Source organism: Thalassophryne amazonica, chromosome 19, assembly GCF_902500255.1.
Source record: "Thalassophryne amazonica chromosome 19, fThaAma1.1, whole genome shotgun sequence".
NCBI lineage: Eukaryota > Metazoa > Chordata > Actinopteri > Batrachoidiformes > Batrachoididae > Thalassophryne > Thalassophryne amazonica.
This window is the reverse complement of record NC_047121.1, coordinates 22,211,224-22,223,731: the sequence shown is the minus strand read 5'-3', so window position 1 is coordinate 22,223,731 and position 12,508 is coordinate 22,211,224. Positions and strand designations below refer to the sequence as shown.

Below are 12,508 nucleotides of genomic sequence, written 5' to 3'. Positions count from 1 at the left end.
ATCCTGGAGTGTTGAAAGATTTCTGTTCTATATGTGAAATTGCATTGACTGCAATGACCACATCTGTAATTACCATCCGGTATCTTTGATAAGGAGCATGAATCAATTAAAGGCAACAGATTAAAACGTACCAACATACTGTTCAAATTAGGTGGTCTCCTATATATAATCCTAGGTGGTGAGGAAAATGCTTTTAAATCTTTCAAATGTGGATCAGTTTCAATGTTTTTTTAAGACTTTGTCAAACTCCCTACTTGAGGACATCATGACTTGATGTTTTTAATTTTGGCTTGATTAGTCTTCATGAGGGCAGTTACTAATCATGTCAGTATTTAGACAGGTGTTTCATACTTTGTGTGCTGTTTGACGAAGGGCAGTTTGCCTGAAACGGTATGTTTTGTTAAATAAAGTTTTGTTTTTGTATCGGAGCGCTGTGGCTGTGCAGATCATTCGGTTTCTATTTTTTGTACAATTTTTCTTGATCCAGCACTCCCTTTCCATTTTTTGGATGTGCGTGTCTTTGTTGCATCACTTTCTAAAAAATGGCCATTCAGTAGATAGTTTTGCTGACAGTTTCAACTCAGCGCTCACAACCACACTTGACATGATCGCTGCACCTACATTAAAACCACACCCCCCAAAACACACTCGCCTTTGTTCAGTGATTACTTATATGGCCTCAAGCATGAGTCTAGAGGTCTAGAATGGAAATGGTGTGGTTCAAAACTAAAAGTATTCCACCTCGCGTGACATGATGCAGTTCTAGACTATAAGCATGCACTTTGTAGTAGACCAATTTTGTAGTAGGCTATTAACAAAAACAAGCATAATTCAAAGTTCCTGTTCAACACGGTGGCAACACTTGTTTACGGACAACCACCTGTAAGTCGCTCTCCATTTCTAGCCCAAGATTTCTTAGATTACTTTGAGAAGAAAATAGATGACTTTAGGTTAATCCGAGCACGCCCTAGTCCGGTTACTACACCCTGTTGCTGAGGTAGATGCCATTAATGATACATAACCTAGAATTACCAAATTGATATTATTTCACTTGGCGTGCTGATAACACTTGTAACTTCTGCTAAAAGCACAACCTGTCTGTTAAACCCTATACCAACAAAACTGTTTAAGGACCTACTGTGTTGGAAATTATTAATCTATCACAAACATCAGGATCTGTTCCTAAATGTTTCAAATGTGCAGTGATTAAACCATTACTTAAGAAATCTAATCTTTACCCTATTCTATTGGAAAATTATAGGCCGATATCAACCTATCATTTTGTTACAATATTCTGGAAAAAGTGGTTTCACAGCAGCTCGTGGACCACCTTACTGAAAATAATCTCTTTGAGCCACTGTAGTTTACATTTAGAACACATCATTCCATGGAGACATCTCTCACCAAAGAGGTAAATGATTTTCTGCTTGCAATGGACTCAGACATCACTATGGTTTTGGTACTGCTAGTTCTTAGTGCTGCATTTAATACAGTGGATCATTGTATTCTATTTGATAGGCTGCTTTTCTCCCTTTATATCGCACCCCTCGGGCACATACTGCGGTGTTATGGGATTACTTTTGTTAGCCACCAAAAAACGTGAATCATCTGCAAATTGTGAATTATCTGCAAACCATTATTTGCAAATGTGAATGCTGAAAAAAATCTCCCAAAACGTGAATGTGGGTCTCAGAAAACGTGAACGCAGGTCTCGCAAAACGTGAATATCATTCATGATATATATATATATATATATATATATATATATATATATATATATATATATATATATATATATATATATATATATGTGTGTTTTTTTCAGTTTTTAAGTAGTTTATGATTTCAGTTCACGGGTCAATTTTACTGCAGGAAATCTTGATCGCAAATCCGGTCTCCACAAAAATTATTATTATTATTTTTTTTTTTTTTTGTGGGGGTGATCCCAGCAGTTTTCGCTTCTGGTGTCAAGCACCTGGTCCCACTGGGTGTGTCCTGCTGTGGGGACAGTGTCAGGTGAGGAGTTTGACTGGGACGGTCCACCTGTCAAACTCACAGAGGACAGAAACCTCCCCCTCCGGTAAAAGGCTCAATAATCTTAAGAGAAACATTGTAGAAAACACTAGTTAGAAACACTAGTTTCTAACCTCAGGAAGGTAGACAACAAGACAACAAGCTACAACCTTATTTTATTAATACAAGCCATCCTCTGAGCTGGAAAAATAATATTGATCTGAATGAGCAGGCACCGGAGAAATGGAATCTTAGGGAAAAAAACAAGACATCAGAAAAATATTCACTAAATTCAGGTGTGGTGTCCCCATATTCATTGCACACATAAGTGGTCTGCTGGTTATACTACAGCACTGTTTGGAAAAAATGTGCAAAAATTGAATTTTAATGAATTAGTGGATTTTATTGCTCATTTTAGGACTTATTTTAATGATGAAAAAAAATCACTAAAATTCAATTTTTGCACATTTTTCACATTGAGTGCTGTAGTACACAGGTGGGATGAAGTCACCATCAAATCACTCTTAAGTCATGAATCAGGAAGTCCCAAGTCAAGTCTCAAGTCATAATGACCACCAATTGTTTGCAAGCTGACTTGAGACTTAACTTGGGACTTGCAGATTGATGACTTGAACATGACTTGACAGTGACTTTGTCCCACCTCTGCTGTAGTATAACCAGCAGGACCCCACTGATGTGTGTGCAGTTGTGTCACTACACTGGATAACATTGACAGTATTGAAAAAAAAAAAAAATTCTCCAAAGCTTTTCACAATGACATTTTTCCAAACTGAATGCTGTAGTATAACCATCATATGCTTTTTTTTTTATCACTTTAGATCATCTTATTAGTAATGGAACAAGTCTCAGCCTCACGTCATCTAAATTCTGGGTCTGTTAGTGAAGCTTAGCGCTAGCGGCCCTCAATCACCTTAGTATTCTCTCTGCTTCCCTGTCAGTTTATTACTGGTGAACTCATACCTTAAGTGCACTTTTTTTGGCCAGCTGATTCTGCTCTTTTGCTCTCTGTCAGTGGTGCGAATGACATCTCAAAAGGTTGACAGGTGCACACCACAGGGCGCTGGACTGACTACAAGATGCCATGGCTGAAGCTGATGCAGCACACTGCAGTCTGCTTTTGGAATGTAGACAGTTCCATGAGGACAGGCCCACTGATGGCGTGAGGACTGGAAGCTGGCCCCGCTTAACAGGGTGGTGGATGACCCCCTGCCTGCGGCACAATGGCTTGTGTGGTCATCTCAATAATGGACTCTGTTTTTGATGTTATTTTGGTTTTCTGTTTCCTTTTTCTCCAGTTTTGTAAAAACTTTATAAAAACCTTGTAGCTGTTAGAATGGGTCACCTCTCTGAGTCTGGTCTGCTTGAGGTTTCTTCCTCAATATCATCAGAGGGAGTTTTTCCTTACCACTGTCATGTGTGTGCTTGTTTTAGGGGTTGGTAAGGTTCTACCTTACTTGCGTGAGGTGCTTTGAGGCAGCTTTGTTGTGATTTGGCGCTATATAAAGGAAATAAATTGAACTGAAATGAAGTATTCGGACAGTGACACAATTTTTGCATCTGCACACTGCCACAATCGTGCTGAAATTACGCAATCAAGATGTGACTGAAGTGTCAACTTGCAGTTTTAATGCAGTTAGAGTTTATTCATACAGTATGAAATTACACTGCAAGTCAATTCGAGTTGCTAGACATCACTCATTGGCTGAGCACACCTGTCAAAATTAATTAGCTGTGGTTGGAGCAGAGAGAGTGAAAAAACATACAGGGCAGGTGCCCTCCAGGAGCAGATTTGGGCAGCCTTTGTGTAGACCTTACCCACCACATAAACAAGCTCACTGGAAAAACTCCCTCTGCGTATTTTGATTGTCGGGAGAAACCTCACACAAACCAGACTCAGCACAGCGATCATCTGGTTTAACCATACTACAGGTCAGGTCAGGGCTTGGAGCAAGTGTTGAGATGCACATCATCACATCCTCCACACTATAGAATCCTTCACAATGCAAGTGATAACAGCCATAATACAAGACAAGAAAAGCACAACACAAACTTGACAGAACATATAATGGCAGAACTTTTGCAGCTCAAGAATCATATATAGAGATGGGATGTCAATGACAGGATAATTGAAAAGACAACAACTACGTTATTTGTGTTCCTATCAAATAGACTCCTCATTAATGATTATATTGATGTCAGATCAGTCACTGAGGCAGGATTTCCCATAGCTCACCCAAACGGAGACTTACCTCCGACCTCTCTCCAAGATACGACAACATCCAGCAAAAGGACTATCCAGGTTCAAAAGTTCACTATGGATTGCATGCATATCAATGAACTTCCACACACTATATGGGACTCCCCTTAGTTAATCTCACTCCTATCCAAATCCTAAATTCTTTCAGTTCAGACACTCATCTGAGTATCCAAAATAGATCCAGAGAGGCCTGTTCAGTCAGACCACAGTGGCGGAAACCTGCAAATATCCTTGAACACTTCCACAGGATTGTATCCATCCATCTTGAGAAATCTGGATGATCAAATCCCACTCATTGCCCTTCTCTGGCATGGCACCTTCCTGGCAATGCTGCAGGTTAAGCATCAAGGCATCCACCAGGAGCGACCCAGAGCAGAGAAAAGAACAGGAATTAGGTGATAATAAGAGCGAAAACTCACTGTAACAGCAGTTTAACTACAAGCAACACTCATCGTGAATTAGAATGAATGAGACTGAACCCTTACCCATAGGTGACATGACTAACAGTAATGGGACACAGCCAATGGTACAATACAACAAAGTATACAGTGCTTCCAGAAAGTATTCATAGCACTTCACTTTTTCCACATTTTGTTATGTTACAGTCTTATTCCAAAATGGATAAAAGTAAGGAACTGAGAGACTAGTCAGGATTGAGGGACAGATGAATGCAGCAATGTACAGAAACATCCTGGATGAAAACCTGCTCCAGACCACTGTTAACCTCAGACTGGGGTGACGGTTCATCTTTAAGCAGGATAATGACCCTAAGCACACAGTCAAGATATCAAAGGAGCGGCTTCATGACAACTCTGTGAATGTCCTTTAGTGGCCCAGCCAGAGCCCAGACCTGAATCCGTTTGAACATCTCTGGAGAAATCTGAAAATGGCTGAAACACTCCTCATCCAACCTGAAGGAGCTTGAGAGGTGCTGCAAAGAGGAATGGACAAAACTGCCCAAAGATACGTGCAACACACTTGTGGCATCATATTCAAGATGATGTGAGGCTGTAATTGTTGTCGAAGGTGCATCAACAAAGTATTGAGCAAAGGGTGTGAATACTTATGTACATTTGATTTCTCTTTTTTAAATAAACCTGCAAAAATAAAACAACAAAAACAAAACTATTTCCATGTTGTCATTATGGGGTGTTGTGAGTAGAATTTTGAGGTGAGAAATGAATGTACTCCTTTTTGTAATAAGGCTGTAACATAACAAAATGTGGAAAAGTGCTGTGAATACTTTCAAGGTGCAGTGTATGAGACAAAACAAAGCACTGTGAGTTGAGTTTTATTGTCTTATTGACTGTGTAAGCCTGATCCCGTCAGATCTAAGAAGCTAAGCAGTGCGGCATTGGATGGGAGACCTCTTTGGAACATCAGCGGCTGTGAGTTTCCCCAGGTAAAACTGGAGTTGCGTCAGGAAGGGCATCTGGCGTAAAACCTGTGCCAAATACCAGTGCGGATCTGGCTTTATCCGCTGTGGCCACCCCGAACAAAAATGGGGCAGCTGAATGGACAATAACATAAAGAATGGAATATTCATTTTAGATTATGTGAAGATTAATTTTTTGGACATCACAATGAAACTGTTCTTTATTGCTTGGCTGTACCACATTCTTTTCAAGCAGAAGGATGCTGTTTGGTGTTATTTGATGGATGTTGAGATTGCCACGGCCGTTCAAATGCTAGAGGATGGTTAGAAAGAGTGGTAGCCAGACATTTTGGTGTAAGCCCCAGCACAATAACCTACCTATGGAGGAGGTATCATGACGATGGCCTTAACACCAGGAGACCTGGGCAAGGTCACACACAGATGACAACTCCCCACCAAGGCCCACCCTTGCTGTGCAGAATTGACATAGTACAGCCAGAGCTTTAGAAATGGATTGTTGTGGGCTGTGGGAGAACATTTATCAGAACAGACTGTTTGGAACAGACTCAGTGATGATGATCTTTGTGGCAGATGGCCATTAACAGCTCCTGATTTGACCACAACAAAATGGAGAGCAAGGATGGAGTTTGCAAGGGATCATGAACACTGGCAACTTCTTGTGGACTCCTGTACTTTTCACAGAGGAGAGTCCATTCAGAGTGACAACAAATGATAGGTGGGACAGAGTGTGCAGACGTGGCAAACAATATGCCCAGTGTAACATTGTGAAATGTGAACAAGACAGTGGTGGTGCTGTTATGGTCTGGGGAGGCATATACGAGGTCTGTTAGAAAAGTATCCGACCTTTTTATTTTTTTCAAAAACTATATGGATTTGAATCATGTGCGCGTCGGGAGGCAGCCGCTCATGGCGCGGGACAAAGAACACCTCCGTGTTGGAAGTCTCACAGGACAAATTGGAACATGCCCAGCTGTTAAACAATTTCTCAGATACTCACTTGACTGAAAAGCCACCGAAAGCCATCTGAATCTTACGAATGGTTTCCAACACGGAGGTGTTGTTTGTCCCGCGCCATGAGCGGCTGCGTCCCGACGCGCAAATCCGTCCACACGTCTTTCATTACAAAATCTCCTTTAACAGTGGAATGTGCCGATAAAGTGCTGATCCCGACCTCTTCTGAAACTTCTCTGCTAGTCACACGACGTCCTGCATCAACAGAGCCTTAAATTTGGAAGTGATCTGCTCGTTCCAGCCTGTCGATGGCTGCTCGGGGCGCGGTGCGCCGTCCGGCGCTGTGGGCCGTTTTTAATCCACTTTTAATGGTCCTTAATCAGTGTGATACCAATAGAATCTTCACCGAAAGCCATCTGAATCTTCCAGATGGTTTCCATCTGGCTGGCTGGCAGAGTTTCTGAAAAAATTTTCATGGAACAAAGCGGCAGTCGCTCCGCCATTCCTAAACAATAAAAATCAGATGAGGGGGGTGAACCAGTGCTCACTCAAAGCCTGCCCACAGGTGAATGACGCAACCGACAGGCGTGAAAAAACTCACGCATGCGCACAAACGTTCAAGCTTGTCTGATGCAAGCGCACATGATTCAAATCCATATAGTTTTTGAAAAAACAAAAAGGTCGGATAGTTTTCTCACAGACCTCGTACATTGACAAACGTGCAGACCGAGTTGCGCTTGATAAAGGTATACTGATAGCTTTGAGGCACAGAGATGTAAACACGCCGCTAACAAAGGACACCAAAGCCAAAATGAAACAAGAAATCTGGACTTACGCTGACTTTCGGAGACATCGTTTAACTGTCGTCCAGCTTAGTTTCTGTAGCTGGCGCTTCGTCAGAATTTTAAAACTGTCCTGACGACAGCCACAATTTGTCCGTATTCCATTTTGCTTTCTGTCTTGATGGTTCCTCATTGTTTGCGTCGTTCCCGTACCATCAGCATTCTGTTTGATTGTCGTCCAACTTCGTCCAACCTCCATCCGCCCTCTTTCTCTCTCTCTCTCACTCTCCAGCCTCTCAATGCCTCTGGCTAAGACGTGCGTGCCACACGTTGTCAAAACAACACGGCTGAAGTGAGTCTGTGCTGTCTCATTGCAGAAATGATCACACGCTGGGGCTTCATTTTTAATTTGTTTATAAGCGTCAAGGTCGCTGTTCGCTTCATTTTTCTTTAGTTAGTTTCGGTTTCGTTTCTGTCTTTTATGCGCTCACACTCACAGGCTTTTCGGTGATGGGACTCATTCATCCACTTTTTCTCAATGCTTTCCTTATTTCATGGTCCAACAATAGTCGCCTGTCTGACAGATCATACAAAGATACTGAAACATATCCTACTAGTTTGTTTTGTTGTTTATAGGATAAATTTGGGTGAGCCAAGTATTTAGCACTGAAATCCTACTCCAAAATATGCTGCCACTAAACCTTGTCATGTGAGTCATGTATATTGTAAAGGAAATCAATTACGTGGGCCTCTTGTGTGCTGAAATTCTTCTCTGTTTCTCAGCATTCCAAACATTGGTGGAGCTCCTTCTAGTCCATAATTTTGTATTTTGCATCATGCAGTGTCACCATCATTTGATTACCCATAATTCCTTTCTATGCATTGGCCAGAAGCAACACAGATACCGTTTCTTGCCATTAATCTATTCTGTGTGCTCTTCTTTATGTCAGGCAAATAGTTTTACCTTGCTGTTAGAAACACATGATATATTCCATAAAGATAAACGATAAAAGGTCCAAATTGACATTAATGGGCATTTCTGTTTCAGCTTTATGTATGGTGAGCTGACGGACAAGAAGACCATTGACAAAGTCCGGCAGACGTTTGACAACTATGAGTCCAACTGCTTTGAAATCCTGCTGTACAGGAAGAACAGTGAGTGCTTAGGTCTTTGTTCATTTATCACCACACTTAAAGCCTTGCTAAATCAAAGATTACTTAAGGTGCACTGACATTTGCATGACTTTGATGCACACACTTGCACGACCTGTGTTGTGCAGAAGAGTAAACCCGTCTTTAACAGGTCCATTTTACGTTTCTATGTGGCGTTTCTGCAGGAAACCCTGTGTGGTTCTACATGCAAGTGGCTCCCATAAGGAATGAGAATCTTTAACAGGTCCATTTTACGTTTCTATGTGGCGTTTCTGCAGGAAACCCTGTGTGGTTCTACATGCAAGTGGCTCCCATAAGGAATGAGAATGACAAGGTGGTTCTATTCCTCTGCACCTTTAAGGACATCACTCTCTTCAAGCAGCCCATCGAAGACGAAACCACAAAAGGCAAGTGTTTGTCAGCGGCACCCCTTTTTTCTGGTACAATTCCTACATTGTTTTTAAGGACTTTGTCACATTTGAAGGCCTACCTCATTTCTTTGGCTCGTTGATGCCAAAACAATCATATGTAGCACAGCGATGCTGTTCAAGGGTCAAAAAAGTCCACACGTTATCTTTGCTGTAGCCAATGAAAATGGGCCACGGTGTCTTGTCATTCTATCTATCTATCTATCTATCTATCTATCTATCTATCTATCTATCTATCTATCTATCTATCTATCTATCTATCTATCTATCTATCTATCTATCTATCTATCTATCTATCTATCTATCTATCTATCTATCTATCTATCTATCTATCTATCTATCTATCTATCTATCTATCTATCTATCTATCTATCTATCTATCTATCTATCTATCTATCTATCTATCTATCTATCTATCTATCTATCTATCTATCTATCTATCTATCTATCTATCTATCTATCTATCTATCTATCTATCTATCTATCTATCTATTGTAACTAAGTAATTTAGTAACATTTATACATGTCCAGGTGCACATGTAATACACATTCCACATATATACTACTAGTTAAACATTTGGACACACTTTCCCACTCAGTTGAATGGGAAAGTGTGTCCATTCTTTTGCCTGTTACTGTAAATATCGTCTAGGATTGGACAAAAACAAGCAGAAAAACATGTTTCCATTGTGTTCCTGAAATGAAGCACACCAATTAAACAAGAACGGCGATGGAGAAGGCTCTGTCACCCCAGGTTCGGAGCCTGGTCCTACAGGGGAGGGACAGGAGGTTAGCGTTGGAGGAACGGAGGGATCGTGGTGGAGTATGGGGCAGGAGCAGGTCAGAGAGGTAAGAAGGTGCCAGGTTGTGGAGGGCTTTGAAGGTGATAAGGAGAGCTTTAAACTGTATGCACTGAGGGATGGGGAGCCAGTGAAGATCTTGGAGGACAGGGGTGATGTACTGGTGGAACCGGGTTTGTGTGAGGAGTCGAGCAGCAGAGTTCTGGATATACTGAAGTTTCTTGAGAGTTTTGGATGGTGTACCATAGAGAATACTATTGCAGTAGTCGATTCTGGATGTAATTAATGCGTGGATTAAGGTTTCAGCGGCTGAGAAGTTCAGAGATGAGCAGAGATGGCGATATTTTTAAGGTGGAAGAAAGCAGATCGGGTTATTTGTTTAACATGGGATTCAAATGAGAGGGTGGGGTCAAAGAGGATACCAAGGTTACGGACAAGAGGGGAAGGAGTGAGTGTGGTGCTGTCAAGATTTAGGGTGAAGTTTGAAGCGGATATAGATAAGGCAAATTTTGATGTAAGATTTATAGTTTTAAATTGCCAATGATCAGAATTTTCAAAAACATGACTTTTTGTAATGTTTCTGCTTTGTTAAAGTATTACAGGGCAATGATGTGACATAATGTGCAGGGATCCCAAATGAATAATGGCTGGATGACATTTATGTAATTAAGCTGTCACTGGGGTTTGTTTTGGGACATGTAATAATGGTCTGTCCATCATTTTCTTTAATTTTTTTTAACTTTGTTTGCTTCCCCTTTACGCCTTTTTAATCTCATCTTATTTTTTTATATTTTCTTTTCATTGTTTCTTCTCTCTTTCCTTCCACCACATGTCCTTTTTTTGTTCTCTGTGTTCTTGTGTTATTCTTTGTCCTTTGTCATTGCTTTCCTGCCAACATTCTCTCTTTTTTTCTCTTGTTACCAGTCCGTTGTCTCCCTTTGTTCAATCTGGAGCTGTAGCTGGATGTGAAAGACAAGTCAAGTCTTCTTTCTCTGCGCTGTGCAAATGTTAGAGTTGTTAGGATTTCTTTGAAGAGGTTGTCAGGTGGTCAGGAATCACAGTTGATGTGGCTGTCTGTGTTGGCCTTTTTATTCTGACTGATTCACAGTGTCAGCGTTAGGCTCTGGGAGCCACTCGTGGCTCATAAATGGATGTTTTTTCCCGCTTCATTCACTGCTTTTTTCTTATGCACATCTAATAGGTGCACCCAGTAATTATCTTGAATTTCATTGAGCGCATAAGATATATACAGTAGTGTTCAGAATAATAGTAGTGCTATGTGACTAAAGAGATTAATCCAGGTTTTGAATATATACTCAACAAAAATATAAACGCAACACTTTTGGTTTTGCTCCCATTTTGTATGAGATGAACTCAAAGATCTAAAACTTTTTCCACATACACAATATCACCATTTCCCTCAAATATTGTTCACAAACCAGTCGAAATCTGTGATAGTGAGCACTTCTCCTTTGCTGAGATAATCCATCCCACCTCACAGGTGTGCCATATCAAGATGCTGATTAGACACCATGATTAGTGCACAGGTGTACCTTAGACTGTCCACAATAAAAGGCCACTCTGAAAGGTGCAGTTTTGTTTTATTGGGGGGATACCAGTCAGTATCTGGTGTGACCACCATTTGCCTCATGCAGTGCAACACATCTCCTTCGCATCATCCATGAAGAGAACACCTCTCCAGCGTGCCAAACACCAGCGAATGTGAGCATTTGCCCACTCAAGTCGGTTACGACGACGAACTGGAGTCAGGTCGAGACCCCGATGAGGACGCTGAGCATGCAGATGAACTTCCCTGAGACGGTTTCTGACAGTTTGTGCAGAAATTCTTTGGTTATGCAAACCGACTGTTTCAGCAGCTGTCCGAGGGGCTGGTCTCAGACGATCTTGGAGGTGAACATGCTGGATGTGGAGGTCCTGGGCTGGTGTGGTTACACGTGGTCTGCGGTTGTGAGGCTGGTTGGATGTACTGCCAAATTCTATGAAACGCCTTTGGAGACGGCTTATGGTAGAGAAATGAACATTCAATACACGAGCAACAGCTCTGGTTGACATTCCTGCTGTCAGTATGCCAACTGCACGCTCCCTCAAATCTTGCGACATCTGTGGCATTGTGCTGTGTGATAAAACTGCACCTTTCAGAGTGGCCTTTTATTGTGGACAGTCTAAGGTACACCTGTGCACTAATCATGGTGTCTAATCAGCATCTTGATATGGCACACCTGTGAGGTGGGATGGATTATCTCAGCAAAGGAGAAGTGCTCACTATCACAGATTTAGACTGGTTTGTGAACAATATTTGAGGGAAATGGTGATATTGTGTATGTGGAAAAAGTTTTAGATCTTTGAGTTCATCTCATACAAAATGGGAGCAAAACCAAAAGTGTTGCGTTTATATTTTTGTTGAGTATATTTCTTATTGTTACATGGGAAACAAGGTACCAGTAGATTCTCACAAATCCAACAAAACCAAGCATTCATGATATGCACACTCTTAAGGCTATGAAATTGGGCTATTAGTAAAAAAAAAAAGTAGAAAAGGGGGTGTTCACAATAATAGTAGTGTGGCATTCAGTCAGTGAGTTTCGGCAATTTTGTGGAACAAACAGGTGTGAATCAGGTGTCCCCTATTTAAGGATGAAGCCAGCACCTGTTGAACATGCTTTTCTCTTTGAAAGCCTGAGGAAAAT

The 12,508-nt window shown here is 41.2% G+C and overlaps 1 protein-coding gene across 3 annotated transcripts in view; it reads left to right on the top strand.

Annotated features, from left to right (window-relative positions):
• Positions 1 to 12,508, top strand: part of kcnh5b (potassium voltage-gated channel, subfamily H (eag-related), member 5b) — a 575,581-nt gene that overhangs the window by 80,319 nt on the left and 482,754 nt on the right. For all 3 annotated transcript variants that reach the window (XM_034194844.1, XM_034194843.1, XM_034194842.1), the window contains 2 exons: positions 8,469 to 8,575; positions 8,851 to 8,979. In XM_034194844.1, the coding sequence (XP_034050735.1) occupies positions 8,469 to 8,575; positions 8,851 to 8,979 (236 nt within the window). The remainder of the gene's footprint in view (positions 1 to 8,468; positions 8,576 to 8,850; positions 8,980 to 12,508) is intronic.